Here is a 24,409-nt window from a genome sequence, read left to right on the forward strand (position 1 = left end):
TCATACATCAGAGATCTGATTGTTCCATGTTCCTAACAGAGCACTTTGTTCTCAGACTGCAGGTTTACTGGTGGTTCCTAGAGTCTCTAGAAGTAGAATTGGAGGCAGATCCTTTAGTTATCAGGCTCCTCTCCTGTGGAACCAGCTCCCAGCTTTAGTCCGTGAGGCAGACACCCTGTCTACTTTTAAGGCTAGGCTTAAAACTTTCCTTTTTGATAAAGCTTATAGTTAGAGTGGCTTAGTTTATCCTGAGCTATCTTCCTTATTTTTTTACCTCCGTCTTCTTCCCTCCTAAGGGGAGTCAGGTTTAGCCTAAACTGGCTCAGTTATGGTTGAGGTGCAAACACACCCTCCATTTCTGCTACCTGTATGACCCCCTCTCTTTTCTAATGGTTATAATCAGTCTGACAGAGGGAGGTATCCCAATCATTGTGGTTTTTAGTATAACAATGACCATCAGTGGGACCCTTTGTGAGGTGCCTTGAGACGACATTGTTGTAAATAAGTGCCGTTTAACTAAATAATCTGAACTGAAACTATCTGTGTAGTTATGCTGCTAGAGGCTTAGGCTGCTGGAGGACATAACGACCACTTTCACCCTCTTCGCTGCATTCTCACACTACTCTCCAATTTTGCATTATTTGCTGTTATTTCAGTTTTTAACTTTATGTTCTCTTTTCTCTTCCTAGAAGCTACACCTGGCCTGACTCTGTGTCTACCTGTGACACCTTTATGGAGAGGGGAATCGCCCAAGCTTCTGCTGGCAACAACTTAATGCTCACCTTCTACCGATGATCCACATAGCCCTGTCTTTTAGTGTTTAACCCTTTCTCTCTCCTAGACATGGAAATTGACTGAGCTTTTACTGTAACTAATTATATGTGCTCTCTTTCAGACTCTAACCTTGAAAACTGGCTCAGAGTTTATCTGTTCTTTCTTTCTAGGTGAAACGACTAAAGGAGCTACATCCATTAACATAGAAAGGACTCCTGGATCAGTGCTTCTGTGTTCTTTTTGTGTCTCTGCTCTGTTCTCTCAAACCCCCAGTCGGTCGTGGCAGATGGCCGCTCACACTGAGCCTGGTTCTGCTGGAGGTTTCTTCCTGTTAAAAGGGAGTTTTTCCTTTCTGCTGTCGCTACATGCATGCTCAGTATGAGGGATTGCTGCAAAGTCAACGCCAGTGACTGTCCACTGTCTCTACATGCTCATCGAGGAGGAGTGAATGCTGCAAGTCACTGACTGGATGCAATCTGCTGGGTCTCCTTAGATAGAAAAACGTTTTATCCAATTTGAATAAAAAGCTAACTCTGACTGAACTGTTCAATAGTTAGGATTAATTGGAATGTATGTACCTGACTGTTGTGAAGTGCCTTGAGACAACATGTGTTGTGAATTGGCGCTATATAAATAAAACTGACTTGAAATTGAATTGAATTATAGACATCTAAGTAAACGGGGCTGAAAAAGAATGCACACTACATTTTTATTAATTTTATTTGTAAAAAATAATTTAAAAACCACACATAATTTTCCTTCCATTTCACAACTACTGCTACTTTGTGTTGTTCTAAATTTTGTTTAGATTCATTCAAGTCTGTGGTTGCATTGTGATAAAATGAGGAAAGGTTTGGTGAGTATGAATACATTTGGAAGGTACTCTATGTTAAAAATTTACCATGCAACATTAACTCATACAGCAGGCAGTATGCTTCAATAAAGTTTGAGGTTTATAATACATTATTGATTATGTAACAAAGGCTTTCATGAAGATGAAGATGTCAATGTAGCCCTAAATCAGTGGATACAAGGCAAGATACCAGGATTAAAGCAGATAGTGCTCACTATTGATCTAACAAGCACACTTTTACTGACTAACAGCTCAATATCGTACTTTTACAGGAAAATTTAATCCCTTTTTGTACTCATCTATATGAGCTCTCTGTTCAGGCTATTGATACTGTGAGAATTGCTACCACCACAACCGTTGCAAAGCTCACAGGTCTTTATTTTATAATATTATTTCGAAGAAGTAGAAATAAGCACAAAGACACAAGGCCCTTTCTGTACATTTTATTTACAAAAATGTATTAAAAGTCTTTGTACAGCGCCTCTTTCGATGAGGTTCAGCAAATTTCACATGCATCTTTTGCTCTTTTGAAACCACTGCTACGCTCGGCAATTTTATGTATTCTTTTTTCCGATTATTTCCGCAGGAGATGATACTTACTAAAAAGCGAAACAAATTTAAACAAGTTGAAAAAATGAATGACTAGGGCTTTATTTCTATCATTAACCTAGGTGTTAATCTTGTGTGTAGCAGAGCTCATCAAGCATTACTGATTTCACATGCAATTCTTTAGAAAAAAAAGAAATAATGTAAGAGAAAACCCAATCTGTTATCATGTTATATAAATAATTCTCATTAGTCTAATTGTACACATCTCTCCAGGCTACCTCTTTGTTTGTCTTCACATTGTTTCTATTTTAATATAAAACTATCTGCCCATAGTTTCAGGTGATTAGATAAATATCCTCCTAAATCCTATGGAATCACAGTCTTTATGAAAGAACACAATTGGTTACAGCAGTATGGAAATGTGTTGAGCTCCAGGAGACGCCCCACTGTAATCTTATAAAAATCTATCTTTTTTTGTTGTATTTATATATTTTAAATTTACTAAGTAAAACCACTAAACACTTTAATTTTCATGGAAGAAAATCCTTTTGAAAGCAAACCACAGTTCATTGGAAAATGTGCAATTTGACAGAAATGTAAAAAAAAAAAAAACTACAGAAAAACAAAAAAACTTTTTTCTGTGAGCCTTTAACCAGACTACAGTTAATCTACAACTGAAGTACCCATTTGTTTGGTTTTACTTTGATGTAATGAAGACTTCAGTGAATCTAGACTTCAGAGAAAGACTCTTCAAAGCATCATACCTCCCTTGATATTTTACAAATCGCATTTATCCCAAACTTATTTTCTGACCTTACGTAATCATTGTCATACAAAACACAGTCTTGGCAGTATATGAAGTGCTAAACAGGACCTGGTTCATCTTATCTTCTTCTTATCTTCTCGAGTTCAATCAAACTCCCCTGAAGACAGTGGCGGCAGCAGCAGCAGAGTTCGAAGTACAAACAACAACACGCATCTTTGTTTTGAGCTCGACAGCATTCCTCTCCATTGCAACAGATCTTTCTTCTCAAAGTTCATGGTCATCCGAAGGGCTTCACATTAGTATAAAAGGCTATTATCTAATAACCAGTGTCCTACAGTGAACTGAGTAGATCTAGTAAAATAATTTCAGCACACTGAACCAGTGAAAATCTGGCAGCAGAAGGATGATGAGGAATCTGACCATATTGATTACAAGAAACGAATTAGACAGTTGTCATGTATAATGCATCGACTTTCTGGCACTTCAAAATGTGCTTCGAGTTGCAAATGATGGCTTTATTCTCTCATTCACATGTATGTATATATATATATATATATATATATATATATATATATATATATATATAGTTTTAAACTCTGCACCATTCTTCTGTTTTGTATGAGTTTCAAGCAAAAAGCATTATTGTGATCGACTTGCATTGTTTAGACTCGGTTCCATAAGGCACTGAGAGGCGGAGGGAACCTCATCGGCTCTTCCTGTGACCAGTCAAGTCGTGTCGTCAATGCAGATTATCATGCCATGAAGCACAAACCTCTGTGGTCCTGTGCCTTTCATAGATGTTTAGTCACAGTTGTAGAGGATGGCTGAAATGTTTCGTGAACCTGTGTCAATGGACAGAGCAGGGGCAAAGATGGGAGAAGTTTAGGATATGATTGAGAAATATACATCAGCAAGAATGCAGCTCTAAGGTGTGTGACGATACATTGCAAAAAAAAAAAAAAAGTAGGCAAGGACATGTTGGGGTTTTCAACACCTTTAACTGAGAAAATATTTTTAATTGTTTAACTTTTTATTGGTCACGATAGTTTGGACTAAATCAAAATAAAATCAATCACTTGCAAATATTTTAGACCAATGTAGCTTTGAAAGACTTGATTAGTCTGCTTCCTCGAAGCTGTGCTGCTTCAATTTAAACACATTTGATTGTGTTAATTATGTTCTGTGTCCAACTAAATCCTTGCCACTTCCAGCCATGTAAAAAAGAACAGAGTAAAAATAAATCACAGCAGCTGTATTGTGCACAAAATGCAAAAGTTTTTCTTCTCTGGAAGAAAACTGGGTATTTGTGGATTTTATCACTCACAGTAATACGATGATTGGGGAAAAGTCTTATTGTGGCATTTAAAAAAACTGACATGTCACAAATTGTTCTTAATGAGAACGCCCATGCAATTACTGCAATCAAAAAACAAAGCTCACATGTAATTCTAGACTTTACTCAGTGGATTGTTGCGCATCATCATTTCATGGTTTCCACTGTTTCTAATGATATTTTTCAGTGGCTTTTAGCTGGAAGTCCTAATTGCATTTTTTGAATTAGAAATGCTTTTAAAAAGTCCTCAGTACGTTTCATGTGTTGTGGTCTCTGCTTCTGCTTTGAAAAGAGTTTCAAAAAGCTGGGCTCAACATTATTAGCATTTGCTGGAACGACTGGGTGTAATGTGGTATGCACATTTCCTTGGCCTTACAGGGCATTTTAGTAGTTTTTAGTTCATTGTGTTTGAATTTATGTTGAGTAGCTCCAAAGCATTGGTTTGTTCAGATCTATTTCAATTCAGATCTATTTCAATTGCAATCTGGTATTTTCAATCAAATCTAACACATTAACAGCTGGCTGGTGAACCCAGTTTCAGCAATGGAAGTTTATTTTATGACATCTTCGGCAGACAGCATTTTCACCCTTAACATATTTAATCAAAATGTGCTTTTTCAACACACCTGAATCAGAAGAAAGACCTCTACAAGGCTGAATGACTGCTGATGAGGGAATTCAGCCAGTTGATTTAGGTGTGTTGGAACAGGGATGGATGTAAAAATTGCAGGACAGTAGCTCTCGAAAACTGAAGAGGGGCTCCCCTGCTATAAGAGGTACAACTAATACACACTCACTGATAGAAGGGTTAGGGTTAAAAAATAGGCAACTAGATAAAAGGGTTGGGCCACAGGATAACAGATCTAGGAAGAAAACCCACACATCTATCTCCCAACTGACACTCTCCAGCTCATTCTGGTGGAGCCCAATGCATTCCACAACCAGTAGGGATGCAGTGAGTTCTAGGTCACCCATGGGGTCACCCCTGAATGTAATGCAGAAGACTGTGACGGCACAGGGCTATGTCAGTGACATCCTGTGCTTGCACTTCTGAAACAGCACCCTGGGACTGTCTTTTAACAAGACAGTGCCTCTCAACACAGCATGTGTGTCTACGGACAGAATGCGTTATGTTGAGGTACTCCTGTAGCCAGTCAGATCCTGCAGTCTTGCACAAATCAATAATGTGTGAGGTCAGTTTAGACATCAACTCTACTGACCTGTGGGCCAACTTGCTGCAATAAAAGGACTTAAAGCAGCTGTATTCAGACCCAAAAGGTTGCCACACGTTATAGGCTTGGGTCTGTCAGTGAGACCGTACTGGCAAGCTGGTTACCTATTTGATTTGATACGATAGTCATACCGATACATCATATTCCATTCAATATGTGTGGTTTCATCAATTGCCACCACTCCATCTTGTTGCTCAACCTTTCTTCCAGTGTGTGTATCAGTGGTTTGTTTTGTGGAAATAATTGGGTTTTGTCTAACATGGCAACCATAAACAATTTCACTGGCAGCAAACATACAGCTGCATAATTCATTCTGACTGCTATGAGAGGAATCTAAATGATTCATCTCTTCAGATGCTCTGTGTAAGGTAAAGAGAGCCAACGTACCTCTAGATCTTAACGCTCTCGGTTCCATAAACGTTGTAGCCTTCTCTGTATGTGGCAAAGTTCTGGGTGTTGGTTGGGGGAGCGGGCTTAAAATTCTGGGTATTTTTGGCCAGTTTTAGCCGTTTGGTTTCTTGTCGTGATTTATAACAGAACTCTATCAGAGCCACCATCATTGCCAGCCCCAGCCCTCCAACTAGAATATAGAAGACACCCGCCACATTGCTTAGGCTGAGAGCACTTGTCTTGTCCTGGGAGAAAGTGAATAACAAAGTTAAGGGTTTTGCAGTGGAAAAAAGGCAACAGAACAAGTTGTAACCCTGAAACTATGCTTTAAACTACTCAAAGGTAAAACTAGTCATAGTTACTTGATAAAACTATTAATAGAACACTGGTATCAGCAGCTGAGCAACAAAAACCTACATATTTAGAATAAATTATTCTCTAATAGGAGCCAAAAGTTCATAAGGAACGTAATATTTGCTAGAAGAAGCCAATGTGTTTACTGTTCTGGTGAATGTAGAGCTTTTCCTGTAATAAGCTGCTTATACTGTACGTAAAATGGCTTCTGCTTTTAACCATTAATGGAAGCCGGTCAGTATCGCATAGGTCAATAGCTCTTAAAAAAATCCCTGCCTTTTAACTCTCTCAGAGACATGTACGTATAACTTTCATGGCAATAATGTCATACAGTACAGTCAAGTTGATAGCATATGAATGATAACTGTGTTGAAGTAAAAAGAAAATCAATCTAAATGTCAAACCATTTTGCTGCTGCTTACCTACCAGACATATTCGTTAAAAATTTGTTCATTAGAGTTTTACTATTTGCAGTTTAACCCTATGAGCATGGAGCTATTTAAGATCTTATATAAATATATAATCGGTCTGAATCAGAGAGGGTTAAATAGCAGGTTTGTTATATTCTTCGACTACTTGTAACGCTCAAACAAAGCATCTAAGGCTCCTCTCTGAGTCACCACAAAATTTCCAGGACGCCCTGCGGCGGTCCTGCTGCTCCAAGAGGTTGAATTTGTGTAACTCATCACAATAAGAGGGTTTGCTTGTTCATCACACCATGGGAGGCTGAAGAATCTAATAGACACGTCTCAATGCAAAGTAGTAAGAACACAAACAAATCAAATTTTCATTAACAGTTTGGTAAATAGAAACAGCAGCAGAATGGTCAAAGTATCATGAATGTCAAGAATGGAAATGAGCAAAAAAAAAAAAAAAACAAACCCTGCATTTATCACATTTGTTAACTGCTGTGATTCAGAATCTAAAAATGGCACTTTTTTAGTTTTCCCATAAAGTTATCATTACAGTTTTCACAAAGAGAGTATCATGTTTTTATACTGCTTAAAAAAAGCGTCAAATTTAAATTGTATAAAATATAATATATAATTAGAAAACATAATAATTCAGGGAAGCAGTGCCCAAAGCCACACAGAAACTGGGTTACAGTGTGTGGCAGAAAATGTTAGTATTACAAAAAAGAAAGGTGTGTGTTGCAAATAAACAAAATGCATACTATAAATGTAAGAGTTCTTGTCTTGCATATGAACAGTACGTCAAAATGCAATTTGGAATCAGTACAAAAGACCTGCAGCGACTGACCTTACTTCCAGAGTCCTTGGTTCCACATTCACCCTTATCGTACCACCATTTGTTTTTCAGCTTGTCTAAGATGCCTTGTTCACTGAGTTTCAATACTGCAAGGTTTACAGGAGTTCTTCACGTGGGAAATAACATAAATAACATTATATTATGTTATTTTATGTTATTCAACTTTTAAACTACTACATATTTTACAAAGCGATAAAGCAGGGCACCTGGCTGTTGTCAACATCACAAAGAGCAGGCATTCTACCTATCACCTGTATAACCCCTAGTCTAAAGCCAGGACCTACCTAATCGCTTTGAGTAATCGGCAGATGCTGCTAACAGGGCGACAAGCAGGTACTGACAGTACGATCTGCAAGTCTGTGACCATCAATGAGACCGATTCATGGGCAGGGAGTACCAGAGGCTTTCAGCTGCAAGTCATTCTGTCAGGAGCTTTGTCCTTACTGAGCAGAAAAAAATGATTTAAACCTCATTTCTTCCTCCTAGGCCTCATGTTTTTTTCTTGTTGTTCTATTATGAGTCTATAATGACAAGATTCTGGAAGTATATGAAGCCCAAACTTTAAACCTACATAATGCATTTGGAAGTTTATTGCTACTTATCACTTCGAAAACCATTCTGTTTTGGCAGATTGGTAACAGATCAGAGCTGCAGGATGACGCTTAAGAGTAGTGGGATATTTGTCTCATGTTTGCCTGCAGCTGCAGAACCGACTGTACTGTTTGCCATGTCTGGAAGCTAAAGTCATCATAAAAAACAAATCTAGACAAAAGCACACATCAAGGAGCTGCTTCATGATTTGTAGTCATTTGGAGTTCAGCTAAATTTTTCATCAGATGCAAAAGGTGAATTGCAAGCAAAAACATTGATAAATGAGTGACCTGACTACTGCCATGAAACAATGTATCCCAGGGGGGATCCATGCGACAGATAATGCCCTGAAAGAAGATTACAGTACCGTATATGCTTCATAGCCAATCAGGGGAAACAGAGTGTGAAGACCAAACCATTGTCTTGACTTGGAAAGACATTGATTAACAATGCAATTACCCAGCAACATGTTCTGTGTCTGAAAGTCAATCTAGGTTGTGGTGTGTTGGGTGTTGGGCCTGAGGGGGAACTCGCTGTGTGTGTATGAGTGGACCTGCATGCTGCTGGGTGAAAACAAATCTGTGCATCTCTTCATGTCTGCTAACGGGACCTCAAAGCAGTGCCAGACCAGTTGATTGGATGTTCCAAACACATTGCTCTGGGCTAGTTTAGTCTACCTTTCCAATGTTTCCTGAGGAGGACCCATGAAACAGACAGATCCTACATCTCTTGAACTCCTGGTGCATTAGACAAGTGATGAAAGAGGGATGAAAACGGTTGTATGTACCAGAGAGGCTTCTTGAGACTAGTGACTTAAAAGGTTTCTGGACAAATATTGAAACATTTTATCCAAAATTAGCTGTTGCTTGAGGCTTTTTCTTCTGAAAAGCTGTTACATACCTGTATCAATTGCATGAATGTCATTCTGGGCAAAACAATTATTCTGGTCTTTTATTGGTGCATTTTAACTGTTCATTTTTGCTAGCTAAAACGATAATACAACAAATAACTGAAAATTAATTTTTCATAGCACAGGGTCCTGAAATAATTCTGGGTGAACCACTTTGAGCACTCCGAACGTTTAATTGAGTTGGTTTCCTGGCTGGGCCACAGCTTTTAAGAGTAGCTCATACATATTCAATTATTTTGAGGTCAGAGCCATTCCAGAAGCTTAATATTAGCTGGCTTTAGAAACCAGCTTTAGTTTGTTTAGGATCACTGTCCTTTGGAGCACCCAACTGTGTTCAAGTTTCACTCATCTGAACCAAACCATCACCTCAGATAAAAGCAAACCTTTCAGTATATTTAGGTTCAACATAAAAAAAAAAAAAAAAGGCTCAAGCTTATTTAACCTGGAAGATGCTGTAACACCAGTCCCCTGTCCACAATTCAATTACTTAAACCACATGACTTGACTGAGAGGGTGGCAACCAAGAAACAACTGCCTCCTTCTTCAAGCACTGAAATTTCCAGTTGCCCAAAAGGTTGCAATAAATGATTTCTAGTGAACGGTTTTCATTATCAGATGAAATGAAGATTGAGCTTTTTGGCCACTAAGAAGTTTGTTTGGAGGACTCAAGGTGAGGTTTTAAAACATAATAATACTGTCAAGCATTCTTCTGGGTTCTTATTCGTCACCTGTGGTACAGGTACATTACACAACACAGGTGGAATAAGGAGGAAAGAGAGCTACCACCACCTTCTACAACTTCACCTCAGTCAGGTTGATGGTTGAAACTTGGACACAATTTAATGTTCCAACAAGTACAATAATTCTAAAACATAAACCAAAACTGGTTTTAGAATGGAGGGAAGGCTCAGCCCTTCTGAAACATTTGTGGACCATGCTTCAAATTCTCAGTTTACACAATGACCGTATTTATATTTTCACCCTGTTTGGATTTTTAAAAAATCCACATTAAACTTGTTCACCTAATTCTTCTTCTTATTATAATTAAAATTATTATTTCAGCTATAAAAAAGAACAGTTCAAAAAAATTATTAAAAGCCAAAAATCAATATGACATTCATGATGATGGGTGTGCAGCATTTTTCAGCACTGTATTACTGCAATAACTGCATTTTTAAGATGAACTGTAGCATGAATATATACAGTGCAGAAAAAAGTATATTCAAATACACATAAATCCTCCAATAATAAATAAAAAAGTATTTTATATTTCAGGGTATTTACTTAGAATGTAATTCTTTAACCACAATAATTATCTTACAAAAAATGTCTGTTTAAAATGAAAAAAAAAAATAGAAAAGCAAATGTCTAAATGTCAGTTGTAGATTATTTCTTTCCACTTTGTGGAATGAGAAAATGTTATGGAAACATGAATATCCAGAGAATTAAAATTGACCTAAGCTTGATATTTTTTTTTACATTTTTTCAATTATTTTAACTGAACGCTTTCGATCTCTGCATCACAGGGATTCAAGTTCCACCAGAAAATAAATGAACAAAATAAAAGGATGTGTTGAGGCATGTCTTCACATATAATGTCCTGTTAACAATGTAAAGGCACAATAGCACCTTTCAGCTTGTAGACAATCAAGCCAATTATGTGTCATTAAACTGAGCTACTCTGTGAAGGTATAATGTTTGAGTCATCTGTGAAAACAGAAACAGCCATGAAAACTGGTGCTCATTCGTTAGGAGCTGGTTGTGGTTTCACACTTTGGACCTTTGGTTGCTGCACTGAAAAGGTTATTTACCACTGGAAAAAGGGTAGACAGATCTTATGGTCAGAGGGGTCACAGATAGAAAGGAATCAAACCACAGGCAGGTTTATCAGGTCACTCACTTAAGAAGAACAAAAGTGTTGTTTTTAATTAGAATTCTCACGTTTGCCTGTGATGCTTAGTCCCCTCAAGACGCCGCTGTTCCCCTTGCTTTATGGTCGGCCTCTGCCTGGCAGCCATTTTCCATTTAAGAACTGGTTAACCTGACTGGTAATGTCAAGCAGCTGTGCTCTAAAGTGCAACAAAGCATTTTTACAGAATTACCAAAACCTTACAGGTCTTATGACCATATGAGCATTCTGACTCTTAGAAAGTGATTCTACTGACAAGCTATTTTATATAATTAAACATCCCTTTATCAGCCTTTTTTTAACAAACCCACTTAATATGCACAGAGAAATCAGTTGGTGACCAGCATAGGATTTATGCTTAAATCTAAAAAATTTGATCTTCTTCTGATCAGTGAAAACACCAAACATATTGATTATGTATAGTGTGTTCACTGACAACAACACTCTTTCGTGTGGTATGCTATTACTCACTGAAGCCTGACAATTACTGTTTTCAGTAGTAGTTAAGTGTTTAAAATCAAGTCAGAGGAAGCACAGAGATTAAGGAAGCTATAAAACTGCAATGCTGAGTCACATCTGCGGTTACGCAGGCCATGAAAAAGAGCAAGGCTTTCATCAGATAACAGGAAGCCTGAAAAGACTACAGTAAACTTGCTCTCTTTTATCCTTTTTAGCTTTCTACCATGCTGACAGTCCTTTGAAATTCTCAGAGTTTAGAAAGTGAATTTTCTGGGAAAATACACAGTCTACTTTTCAGTAATGCTAACTGCGCTAACTGCATAAATCGCTAATATAAGATGCTAAAGCCAAATTCAAATGTCAACTCCTTAATTAATTTGTCTTTCTTTTAAAAAAGTAAAACCTATTTTTAAAGTGGCAGCTTTCTCACACATATAGATTGATGCTGCATTTGCCCCTAATATAAATAATCACCACTCATGACAGTAAGGCTAGAAAAACATGTTCAATGTTATTCATATGTTTTTAAAAAAATATTATATAGTTATTAAAGAGAAATCAGAATCAGGTAAAAGTGTTGTTGACAGGTCAAAGCTTTACAAAGACCAGAGATCATAAACTGGCTTCAAAATTTTGATCCGTTCATCTTTGCTACTACCTGTGTCAGGGTGAATAAACACAGTTCATCCTTTCACAACAGCAGGGTGGCCACACTCTCCAGAAGCCTTGTCATTTATTTCTCAGCGTTGTAACTCTACAAGTGATATTATTTTCAGCTGGTTAAGGCAAGAGCTCCTTAGCTTTCAAATGAGCCGTTACACCGTCTGGTCAACCTAACAGTACATTTTTATTATCCGCCTCAGTGTAGCAGGTTGGTTGGTTTGGTCTGGATCGGGTTGGTTTTTGGTTGGGTTATTTGTCAACAGTTTTGCCGATTACTCTGCACTATGGTACCCGATTGTGGTGACATCGAGGCTGACCTTGGAGTCACCTCCCCCGCTGCCGCACTCTCCCTTGTCGTACCACCATTTGTTTTTCAATTTGTCCAAGAGGCCTTGCTCATTCAGTTTTAAAACTGCCAGGTTAACAGCATTTCTTGAAACGATAAAACATAACTTGTAAGAAAATGCACAGGTTCGTGAGAAATCTAATGCAAAGTGATAATAAAATGTCATAATAGGAAGCAATGGTAGTGAAACTACCACTGTCAAAGAAGGGGCTTATGCACAGACTACTGTTAATCAGAATTGTCTAGGAAAAGGACAAATTGTTTAAAAATTTAAGGAATATGAAGAATATAAGAAAGGCTCATATAAGGCAGAGACAGTGTTAAATCTTGGAAAAAGGTGGCATGAAGGGTTACGTAGTTTAGAACTGAAGTGTGCGGGATGGGGACACTTGTCATTGAGAAGAAAAAGTAACAACAACAAACATCATGCAATTAACATTCGTCACAAGTGACAGCGCAGCTTTTAAAGGCTAAATTGAAAAACCATTGAACTGTTAAATTAAAAGTGACAACACAACAGTCAGGTAGGACAGCACACGGGACAGAAGGAAGGATCGAAGGAGAGAGAAAAACAGCAGTAAGAAAGACATAAATATGAAATGATTGTTAGCTTTTACTTGCTCATCTGAATTTGATCTTTTCTAACATGAAACAGCAATTCTATACAGAAAAACATTAAATAACATTTGAATCCAAGTACAGTTAAAGGCATCACTACCGTTACCTCTGCGTCCATACAAAACAAGAAGAAAAGAAGAGAATGACAACAAGGGGACATCAGGGTAGGTGGAATACTATAACAACATGGGGGATATTGTTATATTATTCCACCCACCTTAATGCTGAGCCTTTGGGCGTCGCCACACCGTAGCCTTTAGAGTCGAGGTTCCCTCCCACTTTCATGGTGTCACAGGGCTTCCGCTGCTCAATGTACTCGTTCATTGTGGACTCAAGGAGAAAGGCAAACTTGCCCTTCGACTTTCGCACTCGGGTGACACCGTCTGGCGTGGTCTTAACAAACACAGAGGGTTCTGCGGATTTCATGTACGACCACATCTTCTCGTATACCGCTATTTTGGATCGCTGTGTGGAGGAGAGGAGGAAAAGGACTTTAGAGGCTCCAAAAACTCGCATTCAAGAAATGGATTTTGCAGGATTTTTGTTCTTAATGATCACTTGATTTAAAGAGGCGCTGCAAAGTATTTATAGACATCTAGGAAGGTTTGTGTGATATCTTTAAATACTTCCAGAAAATATGGCTGATGAAAATTTACATGATCATGTGGTACAAGAATTTACAAAATCCATCTCTTTTCTGCAGCGCTAAAGCACCAAAATATCTAACATCCCAAAATCCGTGTATATAAATGAGCATCACACATCACCATCGTCAAGTTGAAAAGTAAAAGACAGTCCATTTAAGGACTAGTTCTATAAATACATTCAACTGACACTAAACAGCAGATAGTGATCTTTTTATTTAAATACATTCATAATTTCAGTATCACATCCTCGATGGATATTCTGCCTCAGTGAGTGGAGTAAGGCTTTGTTAATACTTCAACTTCAACTTGTAGAGCTTATTACAGTAACACATTTCTGCAACATGGTTAATTAAATATCTCGTCTGACTCAGAGGCATAGCACAGAGGAAGATGGGGAAGTGAACAACAAAGCAGCCCATGACAAAGTGACAGAGACGAGTGCTTCTTCAGTGCCGCAGGTCAGGCTTATCGAGACCGTTAAATCTGGGAGAGTTGGACGCTATCTATAATTAGCATCAATTAAATCATTCAGTGTTGCTGGATTGTCTTTGGCATTCCCATGTCACACATCCTGGTGTGATCATGGTCCATGCAGAAATGAGCCCAAGTAGTTTCCTGTGAAGACTTAATGTAAATAAATGCACTTTGTTTGAATGCACTTTAAGAAAAAAAAAAAAACAACTCAGAATAAGTTAAGCTGATTACAATAGAAAATTTGCTTGAGTCACATTATTGGTATACAGAAATTTAAAAAAATAAATTGTTGAATGAAGCAAAAAAAAACCCAAACTTAATTGGTTTGTTATGGACTAATTTTAGAATTACATATATCTGAGGTTTCAGCACCAAATCATTTTCATTTATCAGAACCGAGATAATTTATTTACCTTTTCTAGGTTGGTTTAACTAGTTTTAAACATTTTTTAAGCAACCAATATGTTCTTTGAAAAGATCATTATGTCTTTTTAATTAATTGAAACTACCGACAGTTAACACAAGCATAATTTTCTCTCGTATGACAAGATTATTTTTATTTTTGTGGAATTGTGTCTAAAATGTAATCAAGTGATCTGTTGATATAGTTTGTCACATATAAAGCAACATGCCTCAGTCAGTTTGTTATTATTTCCACTATACTGTTGTTCTTCCACAGTTATAAAAATCCAGTCTTCTAAAACCCCACATCCATTGACATCAGATTCTGGCGATGTCTGACCAAGAAGACTTGTGCTTTGTAATTTACTATGTTTCTTTTTATGCATATCTTTTTGATCATATTCTTTCTTCAGTGGTGTTTATTTGCATTTTGTGCAGCTGTAGCTAAATTTTTGAGCCACACACAAAAACATGGTATGAATTTAAGGGAAACTGATAAGAAAAAAGGAGCAGGAAAGACTGGAACGACCTGAGTTCACCAACCAGGGATGACTTTGAGGGAAGGTGGTGTAAAAACCACATGACCTGGTCTATGGGTTCCATTTGGGAGCAATAACTGAGAGAGAATTTTTAAGTTCCAACCATATCCTACCAGGATATGCAAATGTGCTGCATTATGCACCACTGACACACAGACTTATAATGAGCCTAGCTCCAGACGTTAACCCCATCATGTACCTGCAGTGCAGCCATAGCTGTTATTCCAGGCAAAACCAATGGAAAAAAAAATTGAGAAAATCTTATCACTCTGCCAGAAAGAAAAAAGGTGTTCGGGTACTACAATAAATCTGTATATTTTCCAAAACTGCATACACTGAGGTGGCTAGTTGATGCTATAAAAGCAGAATGTGTTATTTACAAGAGGCAAAACCAACCATAGAAAACAATCAAATTAAAGAAATCCAAATAAAAACATGTAGATTTTTATGACTCAAATGCATTAGAGCTGTACCACTTAAAGTTCTGCTACAAGGACTGTCCTCATCACAGTTTGCTTTGGCTCCAGCTGTCAATAGCAGCATCCATCAGGACTTGTTGTTTGTCGAAGTCTGGCAGAAACCAATAAGGCAGAAACCCATGCATCTTGAACTCTTGCTCTGACTGATCTTCATTATATTCTTTTTTCATCAGAATTAATACACACTAGGTGGAATTAGCCTTTTTTAAGGTAAAAATCTTTAGCTGGTTATTGATTTATTTTTGTGGCAATTACTGGACATGAATCCTTTTCATCCAGCCATGTTTTTATTCAATGATTTACAGCTGGTGTTAAAATAAAATACACCTATAGCAAGAAACTTTAGTAATGCAGAGTAAATCCCCAAATAAACTCAGATGGAATATCTTGCTTTTATTAGTTGTTTTCTTTTAGCAGTAAGTGTATTAAGTTATAACATGATTGCTTCACCATTTGTTTGTCCATTTTATAGTGTTGGGACTAAAAAAGCAATCAATTCAAACTCTGCAGCCACATAAGGGATGTGTGCCTAGAACAATATGTCTTTTGATTTGCTATCATGCAAAACTGTTTCCCACGTTTCCATACATCAAAGGCGTATTTGCAATTTTTAACCCAAAGAACCACAAGTCTTTAGTTCAGATGTAGTCAATTAATTATAATGATTTAAATTATAATTAGTATTAACAATCAAATATTGATAATATAATATTATTAAATAATAATTACAGTTATAATAAGGATTTGATCCGTGAACCGAGAAATTAGTTTATGGACCAATGCTTTGGTTTATCCGATTATCGGCCTTCTGACTGGATTTTACAATTAGCTACAAGGGAAAAATAAAATCAACAATATGCTGCTTGCAGAGTCTCAGATGTTTTGTGCATTTTGCTGAAAAGTAAAATAATTAAATATTTTTTTTTAAGCATGCTTAATTTTACTTGTATTTTACTTCAAACTGGTAAACAGGCTACTAGGAATATTAGAAAGTGAGTGAAAATCATTGTTTTTTTTTATTTGAAATTGACACTAAAAACAGGAGACTAACAACTCATCATCAAATGCATTGCTCTTCCTGTCCAAACATGCTGATTATCATAGAAGGGTCTCTGCCTTGAATTAGTGGGAGTCTGCTTAACAGAAGCATATCCATCTCTAATGCATTCCCATAAATAAACAAAAGCATTAACCTTGACCAAATGAAAGTGCTTTTCTGGCTTTATGTAATCACAGTTTGTTTGCAGGCATCTGTCGCTGCACATCAGGGCATGGGTGAGGCTAAGATGAGACAGCCACATCACACAAATATAAAAATCTGCTTGATGAATGTTCCCCAATTAAAATGAACAAAAACCCAAAGCCTGGGTTACATCCATTCTGCTTTAATGTAAACACAACAAATGAGGGGACTGGCAATCAGTGAGATTTGTTTTTTTTTTTGTTTCTTCCAAAATTCATAATTTAGTGTGAGACATGGCATCGAAATAAGACTCGTTTGGAGGGCATTTCCCCAAAGACACCAGGCTCATCCTCTCAGCGATGAGAAAGCTCCTTGTGCATTGAGAAAATAATAGATCTCAGCATTAATAAGTGGCGACAGAATGTGCTGCCACAGTGCCTTATTATGTCAATTTATCAATATCAGAAAGGCTTGCAAAGTGTGACCGAAACCTAAATAGGCCAATTCACTGGAACTAAAAATCCCAGCTGAGATGCTTCCAGCAGAGAACCAAGGAGAGAAAACGAGGTTCGAGGAGAGATCTCAGCAGGGAAAGAGAGCTATTTGATTGCTGATTGCTGGCACATTAATGTGCACAGTGACAGCCTCACCAACGCATTCACATTTACAGCTGACTAATACGAACAAACATCACTCATCTCTTTTTAAACGTTATCATTCATGTTCTTTGTTGGGCATGTGAAATTCAATTAGGGAGCAATTACCGAAGTCCATAAGAAATCTAGAGACCATTTGAGGAGCTATTAAATCCTGTTATAAACACAGCTTTATATGTTCGACCATTCTAGACATCATATAATGATGCTGAATTCTAAATCTTTATATTGTTACAAAGGAGTGACGTGGTTTCATATTTTGTTTTTATAAAAAAAGACAAAAATATCAAGCTGGGATTTTTGTGTGCCTATTATTCTCCTTTTCTCAGTGTCTTTAAAAGTCACTCTGAAGCAATCACTGTGTTGCTGGCTTCATAACAGAGTACCTAAATAGCCTGTCCTCCTACCTCAGCGACACAGTTACATCATCTGTGTAGGTGTTGAACCTGCAAATCATCCAGAAACAATGAGCTTCCTGCCGTCTTGTAATGTAATGTTTTTCAAAGCCTCTGACCTGAGACGAGAAAACAGATAAGACTTGCCTCAGGGAAGGCAGAATTATGGCAAAAGCAGTGGTCCATATTAGCTTTGTTTTACCAATACCTGATACTGTAAAGTCTCCTAAGATTGTACAAGTGGTAAACATAAGATAAAATAAGTGGGCTGCAGTGCTGAAAACAAATATTACAGGCTAAAGTAGTGCTTTGCCCGCGGATTATCAAGAAATTGTAGTTGCTTGTATTTTCTTTGACTTCTACCTTTAAATCTCAGTCATTACTAGACTAGAATAGAATAAAATAGAATATAAATGTCACTTTTGTCCCACTGCATACTCTTTAACTTCATCAGTAAAAATATTAACAAAAATGAGAAGGGTGTACTCACTTTTGTGAGTTACTGTATGACAAGAGCCAGCACCACCGAGCTTTACATTTTTAATATTACTATTGCTATGCACTCTGCGGTTTGGTTTGTGCATTTCTATACCAGACAGGGTTCTTCACTAACAAAGTAAGCTAAATACATTTTGGCTGTTTTTATTGATTATTAGACAATTCTATAAAATTATATATTATATAGTATTTTACTGGTTCGACAGGAGTTGATACAGACCGCTACTGAAAAGATATCTGACAGGGAAGCACAATAAGCTATAATTGGCAATAGTACAAAGGGCAGGTTTGCAGTCGACTGTAAAAACTACAAAATTTATTTTGACAGATACACTGTCCGGAAACATAAACAGGTGCAAAAGAATGGCACCACCCACAAACACAAGTGTGGATTTGGCAGGATTAGGCATAGAGGAATTTGAATAGAATGAGGTCAGTGATCAATATTTGGTAGTTTTGTCAATAGAAACATTCCATAGGCACCTCAGTCATAAAATGGCTGTTCATGTGTGTGAGTATTGAAAGGTGCTGCATAAAACATGGGTTGCCTGCAAATACATGCCTCTCATGACCCAGTACATTTTGATCTTACAGAATAATTGGCATTGGAAGCTTAAGCTAATGGGTTGTCCAAACAGGCCTGAGACCAGAGCAAATCTTAATGTCTTTAAAATCTCCAATCCCAATATTTTACAAACCTTTAATTTATTGTCATGCTTGTCACAGATTTTTATTTACAGGGTTCCTAGATCTCCCTCACGTAAAAATTCCATTCTTATCCAGACTCTGTATTACATAGTCTGGATAAGTATGCTTTTACCAGACTCTGAAATGTCTGTAGAAGCATCCTTCCATAAACAAACGGTTATTGCACAGAATGGTTTAGTTGGTACAAAGAAGAACAAGGTGAAACAGAGTTTGGTTTTGTGCTTTACATCTCGTTGATCCAGTCTAGATGAGAAGGACAGATTTCACAATTTTCATTTTAAAATATGAAATACTAAAGTTCATAAGGAATTTATGGCAGATTTTTCTAGAGTTCATAGGCTTTCAATATGGAACCTGGAAAAGCCAGAAACAAGAATGAAAGGTAGGGAGGTAGGACACAAGCACAGAATGACAATAGGCGGGGGGACGGACAGAAATAAGGAAGAACAGAAGGAAGGAAACAAGAAAGGGAGGAACAAATGAATAACCCAAGAAAGGAGAAGAACGAAAAGAAAAAAGGAGGGAAAGAACGGTAAAGCACACAGCAAGGAAGAAATGAAAGAATGAACAAAGGTAGAACACAATATAGGAAGGAAGATTTATGACAAGGTAAGAACAAAACAGGGATACACGGAAGGGATGGGGGTAGAATAGAAGGGAACCAATGAAGGAAGGACAAAAGGGAAGGGAATGAATCAATGAATCAAGAAAGAAAGAAAGGATAAAAGGAAAGAACAACATATTTAAGGAAGGAAAGACATAAGGGGAGGATGATTGAAGGAAGGAAGGAAGGAAAAACAGAAAAGATGAAAGGAAAGAAGAAATGTCATAACAAGAAAAAAAGAGACCATTTAGACGATAGGATAGGGATTAAAGTGCCTGTGACACGCTTTTCCCACAAATACAGAAAATGAAAAAAAAGATCTTAGCTGTGATTGGAGGACTTTTCGCAAACTGCTCTAACAAGAAACCTCTGAATTCACAAGATAAATTATGTCAGAGGTCGCGATATCTGACAGACGAAGGAGAATGGTGAAAGCAATTGCTATAGCCATGCTGTTTAGTGCATCTGATGTGAAAAGATCTTCGAAGAAAAGGTTGTTGCTGTTGTTGCTTGTCTTGCTTGCCTTGTCACAAAAGTACATTTAGATATTGGTAGTTATTCTTAATAATTAAAAATCCGAACTTCTTATTTTATTATTAATAATGATCCAAAATTAATATAATCAAAGTAAGATAAATTACACACACACACACAATATATTTAAATAAATGTTTATCTGAAGATATAATTTGACACTCCTGGCAGTGTCTTCAAATCATCCGTTGTGTCTGCTGCTACTGCTCCATTCTGCTCAGCTTCGCCTCTGGCTGTTTCACTCATTGTTGTTAAATCTGTAACCCTGGATTTACACTGTTCAGCTGCGAACTTCTCTGCCCTTATGATTTACATCCGCACCGCTCCAGTCTGCTGGGAAGCCAGGAGGAGCTCCAAGAACCATACGTAGATCGTGCAATAAAAAGCCAATGATAAATGCAGTAGTAAGTCCAAAACAACCTATTTGCAGAAGCTAAACCAGTTAAACTACTTCATTTTTCTTTTTATGCATCCAGATATTTTCATGGGTGAGTACACGAGTGCAGCAAAACTATATTTGTGGCTTTGTTTGGTGCATTTAATGTTTAATTGTTCGGTTTAAAGTTTTCTTAGTAAATGTAGCCCATAACTGATCTACTTGATCAAATGTAAACAGTTGCTCATATTTACATGTGTATACATAAATATATCTGTGTATGTATTGAAATAGCGAGATCTAATCCATTTTTGGTGACTTGTTTTGAAAACCTGAATGTTGTGCTCGTTCTGTTTTCTGTTGGTGCGGTATGATTCATGTAGATTGACTCTGGAGGTGCTCCAGCATACGGCAAAAATAGACTCTGGTCAAATTAGGTGGCCGTCTGCACACCGCAGCCATCTGATGACAGCCAACCTTTTTCTCCTGACTCTGCTGTGTCTCTCTCTGATAGTGACTGAAATATATCTAAAGAAACATCAGATTATTTGCTGCTCTCTGTGTTGCTGGCTATTGTAGCAGCAGTCAGTTTAAGTGCTTGGGCTTCCCCTTCTACGTCATAAAACAGCGCAAAGTGCAAGTGCGTTTTTAGTGAAATTTATGAACATGTATCTCAACAACAGCATGGCTATTTACATTATGTAGATTCTCACTGAAGGCATCAAAACAGTGAATGAACACATATGCAATTATGTAGCAAACAAAAAATTGTACAAGAACTTTAAATATGTTATATTTTGGATTCCTTAAAGCAGCTGCCCTTAATATTTCAGTTCTGTAAGGACTAAAATATTCACCTTTGGCCGTCTCCCATTGCACCTCTGGTGCAATGTCTGGATATAAACAGATTTTTCCATAAACTTATTTTCCCCTTTCCAGACCTGGTAAATACGGAAATCAAATTCCATACTTCTCCCTATGCTATCAGACTGTGTAGCAACACTGCATTTACATATAAAAGCTGAGGTTTATATAACCTGTTATTGGATTTAGGAGGAGGTGCGCCAATGATGATCTTATTGAGTGAAACACATACACAGAAAACAGAACATGTAACGTGAATCCAGTCATGTTACAATTTATACATATCAATGATTACTTTTATTGGAGATGGAAGCAGGAAGTTGTGCGTCCCCCGTAATCTTGCTGTGTGAAACTAATTCTGTGACAGGAACACATTTAACTAAAAACACCACCCAAGGCAAACATAACAGCGATTTGAAAGATCATATAAATAGCATTTGCATAAACTGTCCTAACATTTGTCAGAATTGAATTGTTTTTTTGATACGGGGAAAGCTTGCACTACCTGTAAGCTTTAGCCTCTGGGACCAAATAATGTAAAATTATATTAAATACAGACTGTAAGACAACTATCTAATGTAGGTCAGATAAAAACTGTGTAACACCTTTAAACAGAACCTCCCCTAAAGAAATGCCCAACTATGTCTTTAACATTTATTTCATAATGGAAGTATTGTTTTTCCTTCGGTTACCTTAAATGAGAATCTGTTTTTAAATATCACACGACTGTTTTCAATGACTAAACAGGTTGATGTTAAGTTGCACTAAAGCAGAAATTAAATTGATTTTCCTACAAGGGTATAAATGTTCCTCTTGCTATAATTTGAGTGTAATATAATTTAAAACATTTAACAACTGCAGCCCGACATATCGCTTGTTGCTTTTATTATGAAACAGATCATTTCTAAACAATAAGCCCAGTGGCTTAAGCACTGAAACAATAAAAGTCATGATAAAGAATGTTTTTTTCACTATATGTTGTAGTATTAGCTTCTAGCCTCTGCTGATAATTGCCTCAGAAGTCAAGTTTTGACCTCTAGTATTTAAAAAGGTTACTCTGCAGGAATATATGTGAAGTTTTTATAAAAAGTGCTTACACGTCTGAAAGAAGTCCTCTAAATTTTCTGTGCTGCTTAAGAGGACAGAAAGACGGTGAGAAGGGCTGTTGCAGTTATGTGTTTTAAAAGAAAATTGGTAAATTTAGCGGTGAGATGTTTTTTTGTTTTTTTTAGAATTTCCAATTATATCATTAAAACTTCTGCAGAGACAAGTGATTAAACTCCAGAGTTAAACAAATTGACCTCTCCATTCTAAACAACAACTTAATCTGTATCGATTTTGAGTTATGCAGCATTTCCAGCCCTCTGCCCGCTGGCCTCCGAACTGCAGCCCGTTTTTTATTCTCCCTCTGACACTGCAGAGCTGCTTTTATTACAGCTTCCCATGCCTCTGCATTTAGAGGCCATCGCCAAGCACCTCTGCTACATTTCATTCAACCAAACTTCCCTTCCATTTTGTTTGGCTACATCACCGCTTCCTCCTTAATATCCTGTAACCCAGGACTACCTATATCTCAAGTAGGCAGAGATGAAAGTTGAGGCTCTGGGGGTGTATTTTGTCACTGAAGTCCCACATGCTTCAACCTGAATACCAAGTACTCATCTTTGATGCCCAGTGCTGGACTCCAATAGCTCCTCTCCAGCGCCTGCTGCTGCTCATCTTAATTTTGGCAAATCCTCGGAGGACTGTACTTCTCCTTTGAGGTTACGCCTATCTTGCAGCATGCACGTGTGTTATGTTTCTCTTTTCATGCAAACAGTCTCTGATCTTTGTTGTAACTGAAAATATGTCTTATATTCTAGGCTTCTTCAAAGTAGCCACCTTTTGCTTTGATTACTGCTCCGCACACTCTTGGCATTCTGTTGATGAGCTTCAGTATGGAGGACCGATCCTGACAAAATTAAAAATAAAAGCAGATATATATATATTTTGTTTTTCCTTGTCCTTAAACATGCGTTTTCATCAAGAAATGTAAATGTTTTCTTTTTCCTTTTCCTTACACATGCCTTTGTTCTTTTCACATTTCCTCGTCTCTCTTTTTCCTTTACCTTATGCGTTTCTGCTTCATTATGCAAATGAGGAGGGCTGCCTTCTTCTCTCCAGCTCATCTCCTATTGGTCAATATACAGGAAGGAGGAGGGTCCATGTGCAGGCTGAGGGTGTGTCCCAATTCAGGGGCTGGATCCTTCCAAGCGCGTACTTGTGGGCTGATTAGGTCACAGGTTACGTAAGGTCTGTCAAATGCTGCCGACAAAAGTGTCCTTCTTTTGCCCGATTTGAAGGATGCGTTGTGAGTATCCTTCGCGGTCCATCTTTTCCCATGATTCATTGTGGGTCGAAGCAGTTTGGTCAAACAGGGGCAGCAATGGCGGACCACACTGGCAAAAGCTGTGAGTAAACTGTGAAAAATTACACATTCTGTGACACAAATGAACTTTTACAATGTTTTTAGTGCGGGAATATAACTGTGTAGACGTGAAAAATCTGCTTGATTTATCAAGACATCGCTTAATTTCAAACGTGCTCCGACGTGTTCGGAGTTTTCCGTTCCTGGCGTAGTAACCGGCTCGCTTCGCCAGCCCTATCGGCGGTGAGGTGAGCTAGCCCGGTAGAGATCTGACTGGACTATCGGCACTGAGCTCCCGCTGGCAGTCATCACAGTGAACGTTAAACACAAGTGATTTCTAACAGTTTATGTTATTATTTTAATGTATTGTGTCATTTGTTCATGTAAGTCGATTTGACATTACAGGTGATATTAAAGTTAACCTGAATAAATGGACGATTTTATGTAATCCTACCGTATCGCTGGAGAGTGTGATCGAGAATAAATAAGCTTTTAAATATTAATTTTAATGAAGAAATGTGCTATATGTGTTTTTAAAAATATATTTATAATTCAGCTAGCATTATAATTTGTGATTCCAGGTACAGTTGAAGAGAAATACACTTTCAAATGCAAGCAAATCTCAGT

The 24,409-nt window shown here is 37.5% G+C and overlaps 1 protein-coding gene across 4 annotated transcripts in view; it reads right to left on the reverse strand.

Annotated features, from left to right (window-relative positions):
- Nucleotides 1-2,055: 2,055 nt before the first annotated feature.
- The window catches only part of gria3b (glutamate receptor, ionotropic, AMPA 3b), a 155,769-nt gene continuing 133,415 nt past the window's right edge, over nt 2,056-24,409 (reverse strand). The window contains exons 13-16 of one of the 4 annotated variants that reach the window (XM_047353114.1): nt 13,234-13,481; nt 12,370-12,484; nt 5,895-6,142; nt 2,056-3,784 (exon numbers count right to left, since the gene is read on the reverse strand). In XM_047353114.1, coding sequence (XP_047209070.1) covers nt 5,897-6,142; nt 12,370-12,484; nt 13,234-13,481 — 609 coding nt within the window. In that variant the 3' untranslated portion in view covers nt 2,056-3,784; nt 5,895-5,896. Of the gene's footprint in view, nt 3,785-5,894; nt 6,143-7,511; nt 7,627-10,962; nt 11,091-12,369; nt 12,485-13,233; nt 13,482-24,409 lie in introns of those variants that run through there. The other 3 variants (XM_047353113.1, XR_007036274.1, XM_047353115.1) reach the window with 3 other exon arrangements.

The sequence above is a fragment of the Girardinichthys multiradiatus genome, chromosome 23 (genome assembly GCF_021462225.1).
Source record: "Girardinichthys multiradiatus isolate DD_20200921_A chromosome 23, DD_fGirMul_XY1, whole genome shotgun sequence".
In the NCBI taxonomy this organism is placed as follows: domain Eukaryota; kingdom Metazoa; phylum Chordata; class Actinopteri; order Cyprinodontiformes; family Goodeidae; genus Girardinichthys; species Girardinichthys multiradiatus.